Raw genomic sequence first — 25,849 nt, 5'->3', positions numbered from 1 at the left:
GAGTTCTAGATTTGGAGGGAGAGGATGTGAGTTTAAATACTGATTCTGCAATCTTAGACAAATTATAAATCTTTTTGAGCCTCCCTCAATTTCCTTATCTGTAAAATAAAGAGAACAGACTTGGTAAGGTCTTAAGTCCCATTCAGATCTAAATATATTATCCTAAGGGAGTTAACTTTAAATATTATTAAAAAGAATACCTATATTTCCTCTGATAAAATACAATATGGCCAACTCTGAATTATTCTCTGTAATGGAGACAACTGAGTATTACTAATATGGATCAAACAGGGAAAGTTGGAGGGGCAGGGGGGTGGGGAGTGGAATTCATAAACTAAAAAGCTAGATGAAGATAAAATACCTTTCTGACTAACCAAGGAAAGAAAAGGGAGTTTCCAGTGCATGCTGGGAAAGTAAGGAGCGGAGACTCACTATCTATGGCCCCCACCAGGACACAGATAATGCATATAACAGAAGGATAGTTGTCCATCAATGTTACTGTCAAGGAATTTTTCCTTAGAGGTAAAGACAGCAAAGTGAACTCAATTCAGTTCTGTGAACTCTTTGATTAGATGCAGTTTGCTAATTATCCAGGCTACTGGTTTCTCCCTCTTCTCCCTAATGCCTACCTTTCCCCCTAGAGAATAGGCAGGGAAAATTAAAGAAAAAGAAACCCACACCAGCCAGGCTGGCTACTCATTAACAACTCAAATGAAATGGGGAAAGTTTAGTGGAAGACAACATGGAAGGCTCACCAAAAATGAATTGTTTATTATTCAGATTTATAAGAGATAAATTAATCATTAGTGATAAATTATCATACTTCCCCTGTCTCCTATTCCTGAAGATAATCAAAGTCTGAACTGTAGCTAAGAATTCTTCTTTCTCTTTAATGTACAATCATGGATAGCATGGTATATAGATAATAGGAGACAGCTAATCTAGAGGCTTCCATGTCCTGAGAAACACTTCCCTGGCCTCCCTACACTACTTCCATGGGTTGCAATAATTTACAGAGGTCATGAGATTAAATAAGACAATATTTTTTATTCATTCAACATGTACTAACTAACATGTACATCTAACTACAAAACAACTTCAGAAAATGTTAAGCATTAAGTATAGCTGTTATTTATTGGCCTTTGAATTAATCAATGAAACAGTCACTAAGACTGTTCATTTTTCCATACAGCATCTTCTTCCTTCCTGCTACCATCCCAACCACCAAAAAAGAATCCTCTATTGGAATGTGTACTTCCTTTGCAAAAGAGCTCTTTGGTAAAGAAGCAAAATGAGACAGCATCTTGTTGAGTAATTCAAATTGAAAGATCACAGCAATGCAGGAGTATTATTCTGTAGAACTTCAGCCAAATATAAAAACATATCTTTACTATTAGTGGAGAGGTATTTTGACATACTGGATAAGGAGCCAATCTCAGAGTCTCTAAGACCTGGGTTCAAGCCTTACCTCTGACACAAACCTCCGTGACTTTAGGCTTACCCTCTTGGGGCCCCAGGCAACTCTGTAAGGCTATAAAGTTGCAGAGGAGATGTTGAGCTATACTGATTGGTAGAGGAAGTTTCCTCATCAGAAGTTCCCTAGACCAGTGAAATCATAGGTCTGGCCCCCCAAATGATGTGCATGAGTGTGTATGTTCCTCTCAGAATAACACACAAAAATGGGCATTTGGTGACTCCATGCCAAATGGACAAGTTATAACTGGATGAAAGAAGTAATCAATTAATAATAGTATTATTATTATGATTATTATAGCAGCTAACAGGTATTTAGAGTCAACTATGTGTCAAGCTTACCAATTGCAAGGCAATTTACAAATGTTTTCGCATTTGATCCTCACAACAATCCTGCATGGTAAATGCTGTTATAATCCCATTACAGAGCTGAGGAAACTGAGGCAGACAAAAGGTTAAGTAAACTGCCAGGGTTACACAGCTAGTAAAAGTGTGAGGCCAAATTTGAACTCAAATCTTCCTGGTTCCAGGCCCAGAACTCTGTGCACTATGGCGTCACATAGCTGCCTCAAATAGGCTAAGCTTGCCCACTTTAACTTACAAATATATGTGATTTCTTCACATATATCTATCATATAAGCTTCATATCACAGTCTTAATTATTCTTCCATACCAAAGGATAAACTGAACTTAAGGAATCATGGAGTATCTGTGGCATATCATCTCTCTTTCTAGAAGTTTAGTGGGCTTCCTCCCAGTATTCGAGTGCCAATTCTATTAGATTATAAACTCCTTGAGGGCAGAGACTGTCTTTTGCCTCTTTTTGTATCTCCAGAGCTCAGCAACACCTGGCACACTGTAGGCACTTAATAAATGTTTACGGATTGATTGATTGATCCAAGGGTAAGGCTGGGGAGAAGATGTATCAGAGGAGATTCTGGCCCCAAATTACAAATTAAATTATAATTAAATCACAAAGACCAATTAAAGCTAACCAAAAAAATTACAGGAAATCAAAATAATCATGTCACTAAAATGAATTCAAATTTTATTTCAAACAGGCAAAACTGTCTATGAATGAAATGTTAAATATTCTGAATCCCATTATCCAATTTTTGTATATTCCCTTCTAAAAATTCTTTTTTACTTCCTTGTACTATACTTCATGCCAAAATTCAAAGCCAGCATTCTCTTTATATATACATTTCAGAATGTAGTCATACTAAAAGCATTGGTGATAAAATGGAGAATTTTAAAAAGTAAATACCCAGGACTAAGCGAACACAATACATAACCATCCAGACATTTTAATGGGAGTTGAACATATATGAAAGAACAAGTGCTGCAGAAAACCCACACACCCACAACCACATGCAGAACAAACATTCACTCCTTGCAGTTTCTGCATACCTGGGCAAGATCGGCAGCCTGTTTTAAGATGTTTTGCTCTAATTGCTTTGCTCTCTCTGCATGAAAAGAATTACTTTGACTCTGGATGACAAATACAACTTCTTTTAGGTCTGTGAATCAGAAAATAGGAATATTAGGTGGGTTGCTTTTTTTTCCCATTGCCAAGGTAAATGTGACAAGTAAGAAAACAACACAAGGCACCAGGCAGAAAATGAATAACTATTAGAATAAAGCTAAAAGGTTTGTAAAACACTATATAAATATCTCATGAGGTAGGTGCTATTATTAATTCCAATTTACAAATGAGGAAACTGAGGCTGAGAGAAGATTTATTTTTCAAGGTCATACAGCTAATAAGTATCTGAGAAAGGATTTGAACCCAGGACTTCCTGACTCCAAGTCTATTGTTCTATCTAGTCACTGTACCACCTAGTTGGTTGCCTTATGTAATAAGAATTCCTGTAAAATCTATACCTTTACAATGTCCTTCTAAACCTGACCTAAGGAGAGCACAGCATCAAGGAAACAATATTCCTATACTCAGGTCAAGTCTGGGGAGGTAACCTGTTCACTTCCTTCAACACATCCAATAATGTGTGCATTCGCGTATTTACAATTTTCTGAAAACTTACCATAATGCAACTTGAGCCTGGAACATTAGAATAGTTGCCATATGATCCCCAAACCAGGCACTCCAGGAATCTTTGGGATTACCTGAGGTATACTGCCACTAAATAAGAGTGGTATGTTGCTCCTATCTCCCTAAGCATTCAAAACTTTTCACAAGGATCTCTCTAATCCCTGAGATCTCCCAGAAGTCGGGTAGTCAGGATTCAGTATTATCTCCATGAAAACAGTAATATAAAAATGTGTCAGTACTTGGTGCTTAAAGAAGAAATATTGCATAAAGCATATCTAAAATAATCCTGATGGTATTTGCCTGCCAACTAAAATGCCTGGATAAGATGGGGTTACTTGCCTGGAGGGAGAAAAGTCCTTTGTGCTAGAAAGTGAAAGCTCAGACATTAGTCACTAGGTTCCTGCTGGTTGAGAAGGCTGCTTTGGCTGGCAGATCAGAGAAATACAATTGGGCACTGTCATCTTTTAAACTAATAATGTAGAAACCAACCAACAATCAACCAAAATGCAATGACTTGAATACTCATTATCAGCCAGGCACCCCATCAGGGACTACACAAATAGAAAAGTCCCTGTCCTCAAGGAGTTTCCACTCTACAGCGTGCCCTCAAGGAGTTTCCACTCTACAGTGGTACAATGTTACTTCCAGACCTAAGGGGCTTTGTGTACATCCTTTCAGGAACTGGCCACTTCCCTTTCAACAGTATAGGCCTTGGGCCACACTCCTCCATACAGTAAAAGCTAGCTTTTGCCTTTCTCTCTCTTCCCTTCTATGACCCGAATAGGCTTTCCTGTTCTCTTTTCTTACAAACCCATTGAAAAGAGAAGAAGATATAGAAAGTCAGACTTGGTGTAAGTGGATGCCCAAACCTGCCCACCCCAGCTCAGCCTGAGTACAATAATACTGCTTGGGATAGAATTTTACCGAGCTGTCTTTTATTGTTCTGCAGTTCTACCAGCCAACTGCTCCATTTGCTATTCTGCATATAAAATTCTAATCTAAATTCTAAACATTGCCCCCAAATGGTCTCAGATGAAAACCTAATAAAAATTTAATATGGGAAAATTCCATGTTGATAGCTATATGTAAATACATACAGGTTCTTTATTCAACTCAACACCCATCTTAGTGTCCAGGATGATACAAGGCACTTAATACAAAGGTAAATACAAAGAAATGACCCACTCCCTGTTAAATCTGCAATATAGATTTAAGTTGTTTAGATGTTATAGATTATATGTATATACATAATACGATGTCTAGACATTAAAATACACAAATCTACATGAATTCTGTCTCTTTTTTCACTGGATTTTTTAAAGTTAGAACTGAAATGTTATCTCAAGTCCATTGCTCCAAGTGTGCCAGCAAAGCCTGACCATCTTAGCAAACAGAACAGTCACCTTTTGTGACGAGATATGCTCTTAAGCTTCAATTTTCTCCTCTGTAAAACAGTTGTGCTACTATGTCCATGACAGTTGTGTTCATCAAAGGAAATAACTCTGAAACAGCAAATAGCTCTCTTATACATGTGAGCTACTGTCAGTCTATATGTTTGATGCTGCACTTCAGCAGGGAAAGGCATCATCAGTAATAGGCAGCTAGCTTGACTTGGACTCAGGGAAGATTTGGTTTCAAATTCCAGTTCACATACTTTCCAGCAAATTACTTTACTTCTCTCAACCTCAGTTTTCTCTTCAATAAAATGAGGATGCTAATGAGGACATTTTAAGCTCCCTTCTAGCTCTAAATCTATGCTCCTATGAATTTGTGTTTCCTTTCTTATGTACATGGCAGGATACGTCAGCATTGTTGGGTAAGTAAGAAATACTGCTGGCAACTACCTTTAATTACAACTTGATGGAACTCGGTTATAGCCTCAGTGAAATTCATTATGTGAAAGGACTTATGGGTCATTTGAGTTTGGGGGAGAGGTCCAGGGATAGGGGGAGGAGGGAACTAAGTTAGCATGGAATGTTTGTTTTTCAAAAATAATTCAAATGTTGAAACACTTCTCTTTGGGTGCACTCATAACCCTGCCAGACTTTACCTTCTCCCCTTTCCCAGAAAGCTCTTCATCCTGAAAGCATACTCCAGCCCTGGCCTTCATTCACATCTTTGAAGTATCCTCAGTCTCTATGGTCCCTATGCTCCCAGAATCACCATTCTAAGGAAAAGGTCCAGGACAGTCATGACTTCATTCCTCTCCAGGCTATGCTCCCTACTCTGCCTTCTAGTACATGGCCCTGGCAACTTCATGACCATCCATCTCCCTCCCCCTCAGCATTTCTGCACCCTTTTGGGTGTCTGCCTCTTTTTGTTTTCTCTCATTAGAATATAAGCTCCTGGAGGGCAGAGACTTTCTGTTTGTATTTGCATTCCCTGCATTTAGCATATGAAATTTAGCACAAATTATGCACTGAGTATAAGGCAAAAAACAAAAACAACTTAACACACACTAATTGACTTGACAATACTTTAGGAAGAGTAATCATTGCCTCTGGATAGTTGTTGGAGAAAGTAAATGCCTTGATGCCACAGCATTTCTCAATTTTATCCCATTACTTCTGATAGCAGCCCTCAGGCTTCACTTAAATAACAGCCCTTATCATTTACATTCTTCACTTATCTTCTAACTCTAAATCCCTACTCACTAGCTGCCTAAGGAACAGAATGAAATAAGATAACTCCTTTATTTACTTCATCATTTTTCCTGTACTCCTAGGATTACAAGTCTAAAGCTGCAAGTGACCCAAGCAGGAGAAGTTAACAGAAGCCATACAGTCGCAGAGGTAGAATCCCAATTCAAGACCAGTATTATTTCTACCATGTCATGCTGCCTTTCTCAACTCATTCCAGTCTTTTTACTTTAAAAGCTACAACACACTGCCTTCGTCTTTCCACCAGAAAAAGATATGAGAAATATCTTGATGCGGAAAGCCATGACATTCTAGAGAGGGGAAGAAGACACAAAGAAGCAAGTAAAAGAAACTTAACATAGAGACTAAGATAAATAATAAATATAAGTAAGCAATAAACATAAAGCAATAAATGTAAACAAACAATAAATGTTAATAAATAAAATAAAAAAATAAACAGAATACTCAGCCAAGAAAAGGAAACAGGGCAAGAGAAAAGACAGAAATGAAGAAAAAGAAGGTTGAAGGAAAAGATTAAAAACCCATTCTATACCTTCTTTGTAAAAACTTGTATGGAACAAAGATGGAAAGTCTTTCAGTGAAAACTAAGGGTCTATCCATATGCACATGGGCGGTGCAGGGCACAGGAGAGGGGGCATGATAAGAAGAAAGGATTATACTGGGAGTGAGGAGAGAAAAGGGTTTCCACCCCAGAGCTGACGCTCCCATCCCACTACTGATGCTCTCTGGCAGGGTGACGGCACTGCACAATGCACTTCACCTTAGGTGGCTTGTGAACATGACTCTGTCACCCAATGTTTCAGAAAAGTCTTCCTAGCTTTTTGTTGACTGTGTCTTTCCATCAGCTTCATCTTAGTCATTGATAAAAATGTGGCCAAGGAGTTAATCTTGTGATAATATATCCAAAAATACTCACTCCACACATCAACAAGATCAAAAGGAAACCCATACTCTACTGGAATATTATAAGATAAGAATATTTAAGTACACAAACATAAACATAAACTTTTCCAGTTACTTACCTAAGTCATTTTTACTTGACGTTCTACTTTTTCCCAAATTCTGTGTTAAAAAAAAAAGAAAATAATCTCATCACATGTACAAATATGGTAACACATGGATTAAATAAGTTCAATCAAACATCACTGCTTTTGGAAGGGTACCAATAAAGATATTCTGATTGCGAATTTGAACAAGAGAGCTTGGCAATGTTCCCCTTTTCTCGCTCACAAAAAAGATCTAGCCCAAAATGAGATGGAAAAGTGTAGATTTATGAAGAAAAAAACTTAGAAAGATGATAGAATTCAGTGGTATATTTCTCATAACGATGAATTCCTTTAACTTTTATATATTTTATAATCTTTTGGGGGCAATATGATTAATTAAGGCAGTCAAAATAAAATGAAGATTCTTAATCAAGGGAACTACCATTTTAGGAGAGGCCCCAGCCATATTCCCTTTCTTCACTCCCAGCTCATCCCATTCTCTGGACTTTTTTATTTCCTCAACAGCTACCTATGTACCCTAGGGCCCCAAATCTCCTAACTAGTGGTTCAATGGTCAGGGCTTCCATACAAAGATGAGGTGCCAGTGATGCTCATTTCACTCTCAGATCAAGACCACTTCAACAAGAATGACTTAAGCTAGAAAAACGTAATTTCCTTTTTCAGCATAACTAGAGTGGTAGATTAAGGAATACTATGGAAACATAAGATAGACAGGTAGACAGACAAAAATATTAGAAAAGTATAAAACAAAGCTTTACATTCTATATTTACAGGCAAGATGGCAAGAGATGGACTAGATGGTAAATTACTGAATAACTGACTCAAAGTCAGTCATTAATGTGTTGCTATCAGCTTGGAGGGGCAGTTAGGTGGCACACTGATAGAGTGCTGGGCCTGGAGTAAAGAAGAGCTGAGTTCAAATCCAGCCTCAGACACTTATTGGCTGTGGAGCTTGGGCAAGTCACTTAATCCTCTGGTTAAGTTTGCCTCGGATTTGCCTCCAGTTCTTTATCTATAAAATGAGCTGGAGAAAGAAATGACAAACTATTGCAGTATCTTTGCCAAGAAAACCCCATACAGGGTCATGGAGAGTCTGAAACTATTAAACAACAATAAATTGGCTTGGATGGAGGTCTGTAGGACAGGGCAATGGCACTGGACTGCTTAACATCTTTCTCCATGACCTGGATGAAGCCACAGACAGCATGTTTCTTAAATCTTTAGGTGAAATGAAGGTGAGAAAAACCATAAGCAGGTTATAGAAGCTGCTTTCTTCTACAGAAGAGGAAAAGCTTTCTGAGTATTAGACCAGTTTTAAAAAATGGAATAAGCTCTCTCAGCAAGTAGAGAGATCCTAGGCCTAAAGGGGGGGAGGGTGGTATCTTCAAACAAATGGTGGATGATGGTAAGTCAGTCAATCAATAAGCATTTATTAAGTGTTTCTGCATACTAGGTACCATGCTAAACAATGAGAATACAAAGAAAGGCAAAAAAACAGTCCCTGCTCTCAAGGAGCTCACAGTCTACCAGAGAAACAACATGCAAACCATGTACAAACAAGATACAGACAGGATAAATTGGGGATAATCAACAGAAGGAAGGCACAATCATTACGAAGGATCAGGAAAGGCTTCCTACAAAACGTCCCTGGGAAGCCAAGAGGTAGATGAGGAGGGAGAGCATTCCAGGCATAGGGGACAGTAAGAAGAAATACCTGAAGCTTGGAGATAAAAGTATCTTGTTTGGGGAATAGCAAGAAGACTGATGTCACTGGATCTCAGTAAGTGATGGGTGGGAAGAAACAGTGTTAAAAAAAAAATGCAGGGGAGTGAGTTATGAAGGGTTTTGAATGGTAAAACATAAGAGTTGATATTTTATCTTGGAAGTGATATGGAATCATCTTAATAGAAGAAGGCATTCCTGTTCAGAGAGAATCTCAGATTCTTTTTAACTCAGATTCTGAAAAATGACTTGCCCTCTGGATCTGCTTCCTCATTTGTAAAATGATGTGATGAATGATATGGTCTTTATCATCCATCCCTACAAGTTCTAAATTATATAATCCTAGTAGAACAATTTGGGTGTAATATATGACCTATGAATGAGCCAGAGAACCTCAGATGCTAGGCTAAGAAATGTATGTTTCAGAAGCAGCAAGATATAAGAAAGGAAGGCAGGAAGGAAGGAAGGAAGGAAGAGAGGAAGAAGAAGAAAGAGAGAAAGAAAGAAAGGAAGGAAGGAAGGAAGAGAGAGAAAGAAAGAAAAAGAAAGAAAGCATTAAGGCCTTAAATGAATGCGAGCAATATTGTTGTTTGTGAATACAAAGTGCCAACCACACTTGTGATTTTAATGGTACAAGGAATTCCCAGTGAGAAAAACTCCCTTTACTAATATAAATTGGCTCTGAAACTTATATTCTTCGAGAGTTCATTGGGACACTGTGAGGTTAAAAGACTTGCTCAAAGTCATGCAAGTCAGTATGTGTCAAAAGCAGCACTTCAATCTACATCTACCTGGGGCAGCTAAATAGCACAGTGGTTAGAGCCCTACACCTGAAGTTAGGAAGATTTGACCTCAAACCCAGCCTCAGACACTTACTAGCCATGTTACCCTGGGCAAGTCACTTAACCTCTGTTTGCCCCAGTTTCCTTATCTACAAAATGGAGGTAATAATAGCACCTATTTCCCAGGGCTGTTGTGAGGAACAAATGTATAAATTTATAAAGTGTTTAGCACAGTGCTGGCACATTGTAAGTGCTATATAAATATCAGCTATAATTATTTATAATTATTTGTAATAATAACATAAGTATTATTATTACCTGAGTCTGAAAACAATTCTCTATTGATTATATGACATTGTCTTTATATACAGTGAATTTTCTTTCTAATCTGCCTTTGCCTCATCATCATCATCATCATCATAGTAACAGCTAGCATTTGCATAGTACTTTAAAGTGTGCAAAGTACTTTCCATCTGTTGACTCATTTGATCCTCACAACAGACGCTATTATTATACCCATTTTACAAAGAAGGAAATTGAGGTTAAGTGACTTGTCCAAGGTCATTCAGCTAGCAGGTGTCTGACGCAGGATTCAAACTCAGGTCTTTCTAACTCTAAGTCTTAAGCATTCTACTGAGTGTGCCACCTAGCAGCTTATTTTCTCCAGCCTTACATTGCCATATGTGGTGGCTGTACCCAAAGAAAATAATCCACTTAGAGTCCTTTTGTGTCCAATTTTCTTTACAGACTTTGCCAAGACTACATTTATGGATCTTCTCTGACAAAACTGGGATTTATCTATTTAGCTTGGCAAATGAGTTATTCTTTAGAAAAGAAAAACAAAATCTAGTAATGAGGAAACAAACACCTCTATTAAGCCTATTTTCTGAAATGACATCTGTGAGTGACTGAGGGTAGGGGTTGGTACAAAGCTGAATAATAGAGTGCCCAGCCTTTCATATGGGGGCTGAGACAGGAATGCAAATAGCTATTTTTAAAGCTAGACTACTGTGTTAGATGATACAAGAGAAACTTTAAAATAACTTCTATGGAGGATCCTATGAGGTGGTTCACATCTGTTTAGATGGGAGGGTATTAAGAAAGCATTTGGTGGGAACTTGAAGGATGAGCACGATATTAACAGATGGATATAAGGGAAGGACAATTTTAGCAGAAGGAATAGCATGAGAAAAGGCACTGAACGGAGAAATTGTGGGGGTGCTTAAGAGTCAGAGGTTCATATAATAACAGAATGGGAAGAGACCTTAGACACTATCCAGTTTAACACCCTCATTTTACAGATGAGGAAACTGTGGCCCAGAGGCTAAGTAGCTCCCCAGACCGGTGGTGCCCATTTCACTGTACCAAGCCTAAAATACTTGGGAAACATGACCTAGTATAGTATGATGATAGTACAGAGTCAGGTGGTTACACAGAATTTTAGGTATTTTAGGTATAAATTGGACTGGTCAACTGAAGTCCCTTACAATTCTAAGATTTTCTCAGTGGACAGGAGAATTAGTAGGGGATAAAACTGCAAAGATAATTTCAAAGTCATATTGAAGAATGCTTTGAATGCTCAACTGAAGGTCTGGACATTTTGCTATAGGCAATGAAGAGCCAATGAAGTCAGGCAACAGAGCTAAAGATTTAAAGTACTAACATATTATCTAACCTTAACTGGGCACTCACTATAACAAGGCAATCACTTTACTCCTCCTTAACTGGTTCTCTAGCCCAAAGCTAATCCAAAGGGCTAATTCAAAGCTTCCTTTTTCAAACTTTCCACATTTACCTTCCCACAACTCAATCAGCTAAGTCTCTTTGTCTTACTGAGAAAATGAAAGCCATTAGCACTGAATCCCTCTCCTCTTCTTCATCTCAAAAGCCTATGTCACCTTTGGCTCTCTCCTCATTTTTCTCCAGTCTCTGACTGGAGATGGCACATTCTTGGCATAATTACAAACTGCTTTGCAGAATGGCTGACCTAATTCACAGCTCTCACATCACTGTGTCCATTTTTCCAACACCTTTCCAACACTGACCATTCCCCTCTTTTGTAATCTCTGCCCAATTACTGAGGTGAAATGCCAGATGTGATGGCTTTTCCTTAGTTGTCATCCTTTTCAACCTCTTTGCAGCATTGGATATCAGTGACCATCTTCTCCTCTGAGATACTTTCTTCTTTGGGTTTTAGTGACACTATCCATTCCTAGTTCTTCTCCTACCTGTCTGACTGCTCCTTCTCATGTCCTGCTCACTAACTATGTTTGTACTCCAAGACTCTGTCATGGGCCTCCTTTCTTCTCTCTGCCCTCTCACTCTGTGGGCTCATTAGCAATTATAGATGTAAGTATATTTCTGTGCAAATAATTCCCAGATTTATGTAACCAACCTTAGTCTCTCTCCTCAGCTCTAATCTTGCATCACCAACTATCTATATTGGACATTTCAAACTATATGTCTCATAGATATCTCAAATTTAACTAAAAGCCAAACTCATTGTCTTTCCCTTCCCATCCACCTTTCTTCAAAACTTCCTGATTTCTTTTAAGCACACCATCCTCCTTGCAGTCTCTCAGGTTCCCAAAATTCAGCATCATCTTCAGTTCATCACTCTTCCTTACCCCACATTCCAGTTGTCAAGTCTTATCACTTTTACCTTCACAATATCCCTCTTATCTGATTCCTCACTGCTCAGAGGGTCACAAACCTAGTTCAGGGCATCAGGTACCAATCACCAGCCCTATACATCTATCCTAATATAATTTGCCTTAAGTACAGGGCTGACTATGTCACTCCCGTACTCAATAAACTCCAGAAGTTCCCAATTGCCTCTAGGATACAATAACAACTCCTATTTGGCTTTTGAAGTCCTTCACAATCTAAGCCAAATGTACCATTTTAAGACCCCATTCCTTGCTCTCCTTCCCATATATTATGGTACAGTCAAACTGGTCTTTTTGCTTTTCCTCACCTGTGGTACTCCATCTCCCATTTCCCCAACTTTGCTCTGGCCATCCACCATGCTGAAATACACTCCTTACTACCAGCCCTTATAGAATCTCCTTTTTCCTTCAAGACTCAGGTCAAAAAGCACCAACCACGTCCTTTTCCCTCACCCCCAACAACTACTAGCACCCTCCCTCTTTAATCCCTCCATAAACTAAGATTCATTTTATATATACTTATGCTTATAAATATATGTGCTTATATATTTACTTTGACATTGTTTTTGTATACACATATATACAAGGTGTATACTGTATCCTCCAATAATATATGTTATTTAAGAACAGGGATTATTTTGTTTTTGGTTTTGTTTCATGTATGCCTAGCATACTACCTGGCAAACAACAGATACTTAATAAATGTTTGCTGGTGTTTTTAGGGATTTTTCCTCATATCTACAAAATGGGGATTATGGAATCATAGAAGTTTAGAACAGAGAGGGACCTTAGAGATTATCTAACCTCACTTTACACATAAGGAAACTGAGGCCCCATAGAAGTTAGCTCTAAGGCAATACAACTAATTAGAGACAGAGTCAAGCCCAGACTCCAGATCTCCTTACTACCAATTCAGTGTTTTTTTTCTACAATACTATAAGAATAACAGCTGTCTAACCTACCTGGCAGAAATACTGATGATAATGTATGACAGCAGATGTGAAACTACTTTGAAAAGAAGGTGCAAGTGATATATGACTGTAGGGCATCTCACCATCATAAGGCTGACAGGGGAGACATGTCTATGTTTCCAGGCTAGTTGGATTTATCCTGTGGTGAATAACAGGAGATTGGGTGCTTAATCCAAAGTTAAATGGACTTTGCACCAAGTACAACTAAATACAAAAGAAAAACTCATCAGTTTAAAAAAAACTTGATTTTTTTTTTTAAAGTGTTGGAACTCAAAATTTTTAGTCTTAATTCATATTGTCCTTCCTCTCTCCCTGTGCATATTTTAATGGATGGATGAATTAGGTGAAATGGAATGGAATCAAAGAGAATCCAAGTACTTTTCCTCCTTAGAGAGCAAATTAGACTACACAGACAAATTAACAGAACATTAAAAATTCAGTCTCTGGCTTCCTCAAGAAAAGGTATCATTTTTCCTAAGAAGAAACACATGACTTACTTTATTATCTCACCTGCAGTTATGGTTCTCATCCCAACTACTGACATCAATCACAAATGTAGGCACTGTCAGGATTTTGTAGGTCAGTTATATTGTAGTTCAATTCACAAAGGATATATTAAAAATGTAACTATACGGCACATGGTTCCTTTTCTTGGTGGGAAAAGCATAACCCCATTAGAAATGTTTTGGGATTTGAATATTTTTGTGTTAAGATATGGTAGATACGTTCATTTGGAACATCAAAGTCCTCATGCATCCCTGTAATATCTAGTTTGGAAATTCATCAAAACATAATGCTATAAATCAAAATCATCAAGCATTTTATCTGAATGCTCTTTGGCAAAGGAAGTAGATGAACCTGACTTCTGCTCAGTCATTAACATAAGAATAAAAGTGAGGGTCTGAACAAACAAATTGTGCAGGACTTGTATCTAACACGTCAGATAAACAGTCATTTGTTTGCCACCACAAAAACAAAAAAAGTCCATGAGAACTGAATTCTCTCTGTTTCCTTAATTGCTTGGTTTTGATAGAGAACTCAGGGTATGCATCCCATGTAACCAGAAGAAAATTTAACCAGTATTTACCACTGTGATGTCAAGTTGGCAGCAACAAGTTATGGACATGGGATGAAGAACTAGAGGATCAGATGAGGTGATGTAGGGCCACAAGTGCAGAGTAAAGGAAAAGTACAGGCTCATGGTCAGAGGTGGGCCAACAGCCTGGAGTAAAGGTTCACTTAAATACTAATGAGAAATAGTGGGCCAGGAATCCACATACTCAAGCAGTTTGAAAGATTTGGTAAATGTTACATTATGAGCAACAGTTTGGGAATCTGGAGAGGGAACAGGAGCATCAGATCACCTCAGGCAAGGTGGCATGGACGGTAAGCTGGTCACACAGCCTACTTTCTCCTACCAGACAGGAAAGATTTTTTTGCCATTTGTTGTTCAATCTTCTTTCAGTCATTTCCAACTCCTCATGACCCCATTTGAGGTTTTCTTGGCAAAGATACTGGAGTGGTTTGCCATTTCCTTCCCAAGCTCATTTTACAGATGAGGAAACTGAGACAAAAGGGTGTAAATAACTTGCCCAGCTAGTGTCTGAGGCCACATTTGAACTCAAGTCTTCTAGACTATGTTATCTCCATCAGCATTATCTCCACTACACCACCTAGTTACCTCTCCTTGAAGGCCCAAGGTCTGAAAGACCCACCCTTTTAGAATGAATGACTATCTTTGGATGAAACATGCTTCTGAAAATATAGGAAAACATTACATATTAAAAGTGGAAGAAGACATAATGTTCTGATTCAAAATTAAAGATCAGTTGAAATCCACCAGTGAACATATGTGGAGATAATCTCCAAATTCATTAAATGAAATTTTAATTCCCTGATATTGAACCATAGGTAGCATTTTAAAATTCATAACAAATAAGCTTCATTATTACTAAAGTAATTTGAAGAGTGCTTTTAATAACAGCAGTGCAGAATTTCTTGGGAGATTCATACTCTATGCAGTTTGAAGGGAATACGACACTGGGGTTACTAAGAAACATCCCGTTAAAAATCCTTCTCTATAGCCAAGAATCAGCCAGGTATAGTGGTGTACTCCTATAATCGCTGCTGCTGGTGGAAGCAGAGGCTTTAATTTGGAAATCCTAAACTGCATGAGGCTCATGCTGAGTGGACACTAGCACTGAGACCAGCAGCAATATTGTAAGTCCCAAAGAGGAGCAAGGTGGCACAGGGGATACAATACTGATCCTCGAGTCAGGAAGACTCATCTTCCTGAGTTCAAATCTGGCCTCAGACACTTAGCTGTGTAACCCCAAGCAAATCACTTCACCCTGTTTGCCTCAGCTTCCTCTTCTGTTAAATGAGCTGGAGAAGGAAATGGCAAACCATTCCAGTATCTCTAACAAGAAAACCCCAAATGGGGTCATGAAGACTCAGACATGACTAAAAAATGACTCAGCAACAGAGAACAGAGGGCCTCCAGGCTGCTTAAGGAAGGGCAAATGGCCCAAATAGGAACAACTGAATAGGTAAAAATTTTCATGTAGGTAAGTAAGAGATTGGGCCCATAAATGGCTGCAGCACTTCCAGCCTGGGAAAAGGAAAGAGAAATAGTCCCAAAAAAGAAAAAAATATCAATTGTATTTTAATTAAGGACAAAGCAAACCATGTTTTAAATAGTACTTCTTTTTCATTATGTCCTAAACTGATATATCACAATGCCCTCATGTGAAAATTACTAACAAAGTAAGCAAAGTAAGATTTTTAAATAGTAATCAAAAGGGCAAATTAATCAATAAAATCAATGCAATTTAATCAATAAAAGAGTATAATCATCTCTTCTTGGGTTTGGTTTTAGCTTTAAACATGCCTCTATAGAGTCTAAGGTAATTTATTTCTAATCTAGCAGGACCTAGCATAATAATTCTGAGTCTTTTCTTCCCATCCCCTAACACACTCTCACACCTTCAAAATGGCAGCTGCTAAAGACTTACAAAGCCCCTGTGATACAGCAGCATCTATATTTTATAGGCTGAAAAAAATTAAATGAGAGGGTAGGGTAAGCTTATGTGTTGGTTTTTTTAAAAAAATATTCAAAATTAGAATCAAATTCCTGGGTATATGGAATCAACTCTTTCTTATAATGAATTTCATACTTGTAGATGTTCTTTTATTATGGAAACATTTTAATAGAAGCATATTTATGGATATTGAGAGTGCTGCCATTGGTTCAAATTCAACAAACACTTTGTTATTTAGTCATTTCAGTCATGTTTGACTCTTTTTGACTCCATTTGAGGTTTTCTTGGCAATGACACTGGAGTAGTTTGCCATTTCCTTCTCCATATCATTTTACAGAAGAGGAAACTGAAGCAAACCGGGTAAGGTGACTTGTCCAGAGTCACATAGCTAGTAAATGTTTGAGGTCATATTTGAACTCAGGAAGATGATCCCCAATTGATAAATGGTCAAAGGATATGAACAGGCAGTTTTCAGAGGAAGAAATTAAAGCTATCTATAGTCACATGAAAAAATGCTCTAAATCACTACTGATTAGAGACATGCTAATCAAAATAACCCTGAGGTACCATATCACACCTATCAGATTGGCTAACATGACAAAACAAGAAGATGATAAATGTTGGAGAAGAAGTGGGAGAGTAGGAACACTAATTCATTGTTAGTGGAGCTATGATCCTTTTGACCCAGCAATACTGCTTCTAGAGTTATATCTCAAAGAGATCATAAAAATGAGAAAGGGTCCCACTTGTACCAAAATATTTGTAGCAGCCCTCTTTGTGGTGGCCAAAAATTGGAAATTGAAGGGATGCCCATCAACTGGGGAATGGCTGAACAAGTTGTGGTATATGAATAACAGAATACTATTGTGCTATAAGAAATGATGAACAGGAAGACTTCAGAGAGGCCTGGAAGGACTTATATGAACTGATGCTGAGTGAAAGGAGCAGAATCAAGAGATCATCTAACCTCCTTTTCACACTAGCCTAAGAAAAAAACATGCCTCTATAGAGTCTAAGGTATTTTATTTCTAATCTAATCCTCATCTTCTGCTCTATGAAGATTTTCAGACAAAGAGAATATTTTCACAAATAGAATTAGTACCTGTGAATTCTTGGCATCTTTCTTTACATCTTTCGCAGCTACAACAGAAGCTGAAGAGAAAAAAAACATGCATATTTCTTCATTAAAATTAGCAATTAAAACCATTTTCACATTCACCAGAATTAAGCTTAAAAACTGAAACACCAATATTATTTACTCTGACACACCCTTGTTCTTTCTGTTTTGGGGGTTGTTGTTTTTTTAAATCAGTGGGAAATTTGGCATTTAAGTAGCTGCATTCTGTTTTCCTTTATCTCTGAAACTAAAATTATTCATTGATGTGAAGCCAACATACGTTGGCTCCTAAGCAAAAAGAATAAAAATAATAAATTTTTTTAGAATCCTACACACACACACACACACACACACACACACACACACACACACACCCCAAACAAGTCTACCACTAAATTTACATAATACAATATAGCATATACATATTTAAACTATTAAAGTTGCACTAAGACTTTTGGGACATCCCATACATCCACACTCACACAATCACACTAAATACTTCCATGTAAGAAACCTTAATTTCAATGCCTTCTTAACTGAACAAGAATTCTTTACATTGCATAACAATAATATTCAAGCTCTCACAGACCATGCCAGAACACAGTATTCAATAGTGATCGACCTGCAACAAGCTTTCAGTCGTGTGGGACAGTGGGGTTTAGCAGAGCAGTCCAGTTACAGCTAACAAACACGGAGAGGATAGTTAAGAATGCCCTTAGCAGAGTGATGCCAGGACCAGAGGAAGGGAGTGAATTAAAAATTATTCCCCATTTAGAATGATGAAATAGTTTGAGTCAGAGCCCATAAATAGATAGAGATGCCCCTAGAGAAACATCTAGGCTCTGCATTAAAAAGAATCAGGATGAAGATATTCAACTTATGTAAAATGCTTTGGGGAAAAAAAGAGCCAAATGAGGATTCAAACAAAGAATTAGGCAGGTAAAGGGAACAAGAAACACCTGAACTACTTGGTGTTTTTTTCCCAGAAGCACTGCAGGTGATTTGCATAGTTCTGTTTTATCCTGCTGGAAAATAAGCATTTCAATCAGTCACAGCAATAGAGCAGATCTCAGTGTCTGGGTTAGTCCTACTAGAATGCAAATCTTTTCTTCTACCCCTTTCATGTCCTTTCTGCTCCTTTTTTTCTCCTACTGCCCATGTCCCCTCCCTACTCTACTGTGATGTGCACTAGTCAATTTATGTCTGGTTGGATATTTACCACATTACATTTTGGTTTAAAAGTATAATCAGAAAAAAACATCATTCATACTAAGATGCAGGAAATTACTAATTGAGAGATAGGAATTTTTCAAGCACCTTCTCTGGTGGTTAACTGCAATAGGGTCTGGCAATACAAAGAAAAAAATGAGTTTCTGCCCTTTAGAAGCACACACCCTATTGGGAGAGACAATGTGTACACATATGTAAGTATACACAAAACCAAAATACAGGGATTAGATTTAAGTGAGGCAGAGCTGAGGAAAGTCATCAGCCTCTCTCTTTGAAAGGGAGGGCACCAACACTTGGTAGGGGGCTATGGAGGAAAGGTTTCACATAGAAGGTGGTTCTAAGCTGAAACCTAAAAGGAAAAAGAGCCTTGAAGGCAGAGAGGGGATTGATGAGAAAGGAGGGCACTCCAGGCATGGGGGACTGGCAGTGCAAATGCATTAGATGGAAGATGGAGTATCAGAGAAACAAAAAGAGACCCAGTGTGACTGAACTGTAGAGGCTTGGAAGAAGAATGTTGTACAAAGAAACGAGCCTGGAGAGATAGACTGAGGTCAGGTTGTGAGGGGCTTTTTAAAAAATAGAGAAAGAAAAGGAAACTAATAAACAAAACTCCAAAATTAGGGAAAGGAGAAGTAACAAACAGGGAGAGGGGGGTAGCTTGAATTTGAAGGGAAGTGAGTTAAGTGGTAGAAAAAGGGTTGCTTTAAATTAGATGAAGCTAAAATAACTGAGAAGACATAGTACAGTATCTACAGAGGAAGAGGGGGCTAAATCCTAATTTGAAAGTAAAAGACAATATTAGAGACAAATGGAATTAAATATAAACCTCTCCTAACTTTTACATTTAAATGGATTAAGATATCCATTAAATTTTTTAAAAAGTGAGAGACTGAATAAGAAAAGCCCTAGGATCTGTTGATTACAAGAAACATTATTTGCTTTTTTTTTTCAGACAGAATAAAAATGAGAGGCAAGGAGAAGGGAAAAAAAACCTTATAGGCAATAGGAAGCCACTGGTATTATTGCGTAAGGGATTAATATAGTCAGTCCTGCTCTTCAGAAGAATTATTTTGGCAGCTGTATGGTAGATGGACTGGAGTAGAGAAAGATTCGAGACAAAAGAACCAATAAATTAGAAGGCTATTGCAATAATCCAAGCAAGAAGCAATGAATGCCTGAACTAAAGTGGTGGTCATGTGGCTGTGTGAATAGTGAGAGGGGAGCACATGCTGGAAATACTCTGAGGGCATATTATTATATATAAGAAGTGAGAGGACAGGAGGAATTTAGAATAATGAAATGGTTGAGAATTTAGGGGCAGCTGGGAGACTGAAAAGATGTTTCAAAATCAAAAGAGGTTTGGGTTTGGATGGAAAGAGTTCTGTTTTACACAAGTTGAGATGGAAACAACTATGGCCATTTCATTTGAAATGCAGGCTGTTGGTAATACAGGACTGAAACTCAGACAGAGAGAGAGAGAGAGATAGACTAAAGCTAAATGCATAAATAAATAAATACTCTCTGCTGATGAAACCCCCATTTATGTATCTAGGAGATGATGAGGTCATCAAATGAGAGCATAGAGAAAGAAGCAAGACCCAGAAAAGAGCCTTGGAATATAGCCATAGGTAAGAAGCATGATATGTCAGTAAAAAATACTGAAAAGGAAGTCAGATAGTCAGTGGAGAATCGGGACTTGAGGCCATTGTGCCTCAAGTGCCAATGGATAGAGCTGTAAGCCTCGAGTCAGGAAGACCTGAATTCAAATCTAACCTCAGATACTTACTAGCTGTGTGACCCTGATTAAATTTAACCTCTCTTTGCCTCAATTTCCTGAACTGTCACATGAAGATAATAATAGCATCTACCTCAGAGGGTTGTTGTGAGGATCAAATGAGATAATACTTGTAAAGCACTTGGCATAATGCTGGGCATGTAGTAGGTGCTATATAAATGCTTATTCCCTTTCTCTCCCTTACCCTCACTTCCCAGGACTATTCTATGCTATACTAAGGGTGTTACCACTGTCAAGTCAATTTGCATTTTAATAGAGACAGGAAGCCTTTAGCCAAAATAATCTTTAATTTGTAGAATTTCAGGCATCAGTAATATATCTGTTGTTATCCCTTTTTATGGATAAGGAAACTGAGATTGATAGAGGTTATATGATTTGCCTAGAAGAGACATCAAAAGTTATATAGTCCAACCCTGTGGGGTTAGGGGAGTTTCCTGAAATCACATAGATAGTAAATCAGAGGCAGGATTTGAACCAGGTCCTTTGATACCAGATTCAATGCTCTTTTCACTGTACTATGGTAGAGATTTTTTTTTTAAATTCTTGGGGGCAAGAAGCACCTCCTATCCAAATAGAAATGTGCTTGATTGACTTTCACGAGGAATTTAGCATATTGAAGAGCCCAAACCCAGAACATCCATCAGTAGCCTAGGCTGAGGAAAGGGAAGAGAAGAGTTTAAGGGGTCATAGAGCTGGGTTAGAGACAATGACTCATGACTGGCTCTGGGGAAGGGAAGCAGATAGTAGGAGGAAGGGCAGGTGGAGGGAAAATCAAACCTTATTCCCATCCTCCCCTTGGTGATTAAGCCAATCCAAACCTGGGGTTATTCCAGGATTCCCCTCCTCATTTTGGAGGTCATTGTGATCAGGAAGTGCTGGCTTGTGTGACACCTCTCTATGTGACCCTGGAGGGGGCACATAACCTTGTCAGCCTCAGTTTCTTCATCTTTAAAGTGGAGATAACACAGAGAGCTTGGGACACCTCTAATACTTCATCATAGGCTTGTTGAGAAGCTCAAACAGCATAAGGTATAGTTGTTCTTGCATCACTGGGGGAATAGGGACTAGACTTGTAACTTCATTAGCATAGGGAACTCCCATATGAGAGAATTCCCTCTACAAATGTAGGTTGGCACTTTTTCTGTAACTTAAAGTCTTAATAGAGTTGCCTAAAGCACTAAAAGGTTAAGTAATTTACCCAGTGTCACACAACCAGGATGTGTAAGAAGTGGAACCACAGTCCAAGTCTTTCTAGCTTCAAGGCAGGCTCTCTATCCACTATGCCATGCTGTCTGCTGTCAGTATTATCAGGCTCTGCCTCTAGTCTAGTATGTCACTCTGCTCCCTGAATCTCAGTAAGACAGGCAGAAGTAATGGCCTCATTTTACAAAGAGAAAAGGGAAAGGGGGAAACCAACCCTGAGTATGAAGAAGGCAGCAGCAAATTTAAAGCAGAATTTAAGTATTCAGAAGGAAGGGCTGCCAATCCAGTATTGGATCTCTGATTGAAGAAATGCTTCTGATGACTTCAATTTTGGTGTCAGCATCTGATATAGGGTGGTGGTAGTGGTTGCTGTTGTCATTTAGTCCTGTCCAACTCTTCCTGACCCCATGAACAATAGCATGTCTATATTGTCCATGGTGTTTTCTTGGTAAAGATACTGGAGTGGTTTGCCACTTCCTTCTCCAGTGAATCAGGTAAAATGAGATTAAGTGACTTGCCCAAGGTCACAAGGCTAAGTATCTGAGGCTGGATTTGAATTCAGGTCTTCCAAACTCCAGGCCCAGCTGGCCATCTAGCTACCTGTCTCTTACAGGATGTTTACTCATGCTTACTTATTAGCCATATTTATGGTACCACCTAAAAAGATGTCATAAGTATGGTTAATAAACATACATGTTATATAGAAAAACAGATTGGTATGTGAAAAACTTTGTTCAGCACCATAAATTACTTAAAGTCAGCTTGTCAGATATTGGGATGTTCTGCCAATTTGAAGCAGCTAAAGACTGTGGTTAATCAAATATTTGTTTCTCATTGACTGATCCTTGACAATATTTTTCTTGCAAGGGGTAGCTGTAATTAAGACACTTCAATTTCTCTATATTAAATTTTTATCCTTAATAGGGAAATATAATTTTCTAAATTTAACATCCAGAGTCATTCATCCATCTTATAATCAGCATTTACTCTTCCTTCACTTTCAGGCAGGTCAAGTTAGCTGTAGAAGAAAGAAGTCTCAACATAATACATGACTAGAGGTTTCTCAAGAAGGTGCTGAAAGATGCTCTCAGAAAAACCTGGAAATATTTACATGAGCTGATGATACAAATTCAAATGTGCAAAGTAACAGCAATATTGTAAGATGATCCACTGTGACTGACTTAGCTATTCTCAGCAATACAATGATCCAAGACAGCTCTGAAGGACTTATGATGAAAATGCTATCCATCCCTAGAGAAAGAATCTGAATGCAGATTGAAGCATAGTTTTTTGTTACAACATGACTATTATAGAAATGTTTTGCATGATTACATACATATATCAGATTGCTTGCCTTCTCAGTGAGGGGTAGGTGGGAGGGTGGAGAAGAAAGAATTAGGAGCTCAAAGCTTTAAAAATGAATGTTAAAAAAATTGTTTTTAACATATAACTGAGGAAAAATGAAATACTAAATAATATTTCTAAAAAAGAATGTGGGCTCAAAGGGGGCAAGATCAGGATCTTTCTTGGAGTGGGCTTCTAATAATCACTTGACAAAAACTCATACAAGTTCATTCTGTTATCATTCGTTTGATGAGACAATTTTTTTACAGTATGTTATCAAGAATGGAAAATTGGCTAACGATACAAATGAATTTTCTAAATATTCCCATTCACAATGAAATGACAGAGATAACCCCTCACTTAGAAAAGACTTAACTTAGTGAAGTAAAATTGCTTTTCCCTAAAAATACCGCGTGCCTTTAACTGAAATAGCCTTCCAAAAGTGACTTTTACTTTATTAAAGACTGACCATCAACATAATTCAGAGGAGGAATTAAACAAAATTGTTCTTACCTTTGTCCTTTTTTTTTGCTGTGACCATAAAACATCATTTTCATTAAATTTATAAATTGTCTAAAATAGTGATAGAGACATATCAAAGTCACATAGTACTTGTTAATACCTTTATCAAGAGTACGCTCTAATGTCATTAAGTATTCTCTACTGCCTTCTATAAAATCAAACATAGCATATTTTTGTCATGGCCAAAGAAGACAAAAAAAGAAAACTTTTGGTCCTGTGAAGACAAATGGTTGCACAGGACTAATGTTGCCATACCAACATAATTATTTAATGAGCTCTACCCTTACACTTCTTTAATCTAAATAAAATTTTAAAACACTCAGAATACAGTGTATTTTTAGAGCAGAGTATACAATTGACCACAAATCCATCCATGTCAGCATCAACTCAAAATCTTTATTAAGGTTCTTGGGTAGGCAACTGTTGCAAATAATGGGAAGTATATATTCAACAGTTACCATAAAGCATATTTCATGTATACACTGTCTTCTTCAGGGCGCCTTTAGACTAAGACATTAATATTCAAAAACAAACAAAATGATTCAATTATATTCTACAAAGGCTCCTACTGCTATAGGTACTGACTTGGGACATGATAGGGAAGCCAAATGGGCAGCAATGGACAATCTGGGCCTGGAGTCAGGAAGACCTGAGTTCCAATCTAGCCTCAGATACAAGCCGTGTCTTTTGGTCTCAGTTTCCTCATCTGTAAAATAAGTTAGAAAAGGAAATGGCAAACTCCTCCAGTATCTTTACCAAATAAACCCCAAATGAGGTTGGACATACCTACAAAGAATTGGATATAACTGAACCCATGGGGAAGTTAAGATTACCTAATTGTGCCAAACTACAATTTTCAAAATAAAACTTACTTTTCCCTATATTCATTTTGAATTCTGGGTAACTAAGGAATCTAGATAATTGGTAAGCTGAGAAACTATGCTTAACATGTGAATAAGGGCAGACAATGAAAATAAGGGTTTCTCCTCATATTTCAACTAAAGCCACCCTAAAATACTAATATGCCTAACCTTTGAAACCAATCAAATTTTTATGGCTGAAATTTGGACCAGGTTTTGACCCCAGAGTTTAAGAACTCTTCTGGTAATGTCAGGAGGCAGGAAGACCAAGGAGCAGGAGCAGGGGGCTTCCTAGCCTTCCTCTCTCTTTTGCAAATCCTAAGGCACTATACTATATAAATGTCAGGTATCTCTATTATCATTTATAGCCACCCTTAGTTATCTTTTTTGTTCCATTATAAGTTCACTTCTACCTTAGGAAAAGTAAGATTTTTTCCTCATAATTCTATTTTTGCTGTTTTCTTGAATTTTCTTCACAAGTTATTCTGATAATCATTTAATAAATCAAATTAAATTCAAAGAAGCACTAGATTATGCTAATTAGCACCTCACCTTTCTCCATGTCAACATGAGGAGGTCTTGGTGAGTATCTGCTCTCCAGCAGAAGCAAAAGTAGACTATCTGATGCTCTGGGATTAAAGGTGGTCCTAAAAATGAGTACACTCTGAGCACCTGGGCAGGTTTCATGCTGCTGTCAATGTCATGGGCACTTATTTCAGTAATAGTGTCAAAGATTGGTTTTTTAAAAGTTACTGAGGGGAGAAGGTTCTATGGGGCATTACTTTGTTTCTTGTGACCTACTTAGACGACAACATTACTCAGCACTATGTCAAAAAGCATCAGAGAGCCTGAGATATCTGCAAATTTCTTGCCTGAGTCTCCTTTCCCTACAGTTTTCTAATTTTAATTCAATGTGTTCTGAAGAGTACCTTAAACTCCAGGATACTAACCTCCATATCTTATTTTCTGGTAGACCATTACATGCTTTGAAGATAAACCAGGGCAACAGAGGGATTAAAAACCAAATCAAATAGTGGCCAGGCAACAATGATCTATAATCCGTGTTTACCCTATCTCCTCACCCACATCCTCCTGCCACCAGATTTTCTCCCTTTCCCTCTCAGCCATCTGCCTGAGAAGGTCAGCAAGTCAAAACTGGATAAGACAAAGGCAGAAGAAGCCAAGTCAAGTTAATTCTCTCTTTCTGTGAATACCAGAGTCTCCTAAATCTACTAAGAAGCAGGAGTTAGTCAGCAAGTTATTAAGCTCCTATTAGGTGCCAGGCTTTGTGAGAAGTACTGGGGATATAAAGAAAAGAAATAAAAATTCTCTGCTCTCAAGGAACTCACAGTCTACTGAGGAAGACAATAGGCAAACAACTGCATACAAATAAGATAAGTACA

At 37.9% G+C, this 25,849-nt stretch overlaps 1 protein-coding gene across 1 annotated transcript in view; it reads right to left on the bottom strand.

Annotated features, from left to right (window-relative positions):
- B3GLCT (beta 3-glucosyltransferase) overlaps positions 1–25,849 on the bottom strand; it is a 121,871-nt gene that overhangs the window by 76,993 nt on the left and 19,029 nt on the right. The window contains exons 2-4 of the mRNA XM_072611860.1: positions 17,478–17,527; positions 7,206–7,245; positions 2,884–2,993 (exon numbers count right to left, since the gene is read on the bottom strand). Of these exons, the coding sequence (XP_072467961.1) occupies positions 2,884–2,993; positions 7,206–7,245; positions 17,478–17,527 (200 nt within the window). The remainder of the gene's footprint in view (positions 1–2,883; positions 2,994–7,205; positions 7,246–17,477; positions 17,528–25,849) is intronic.

This window comes from Notamacropus eugenii, chromosome 5 (assembly GCF_028372415.1).
Source record: "Notamacropus eugenii isolate mMacEug1 chromosome 5, mMacEug1.pri_v2, whole genome shotgun sequence".
Lineage (NCBI taxonomy): Eukaryota > Metazoa > Chordata > Mammalia > Diprotodontia > Macropodidae > Notamacropus > Notamacropus eugenii.
This window is presented reverse-complemented; position numbering and strand designations above follow the sequence as displayed.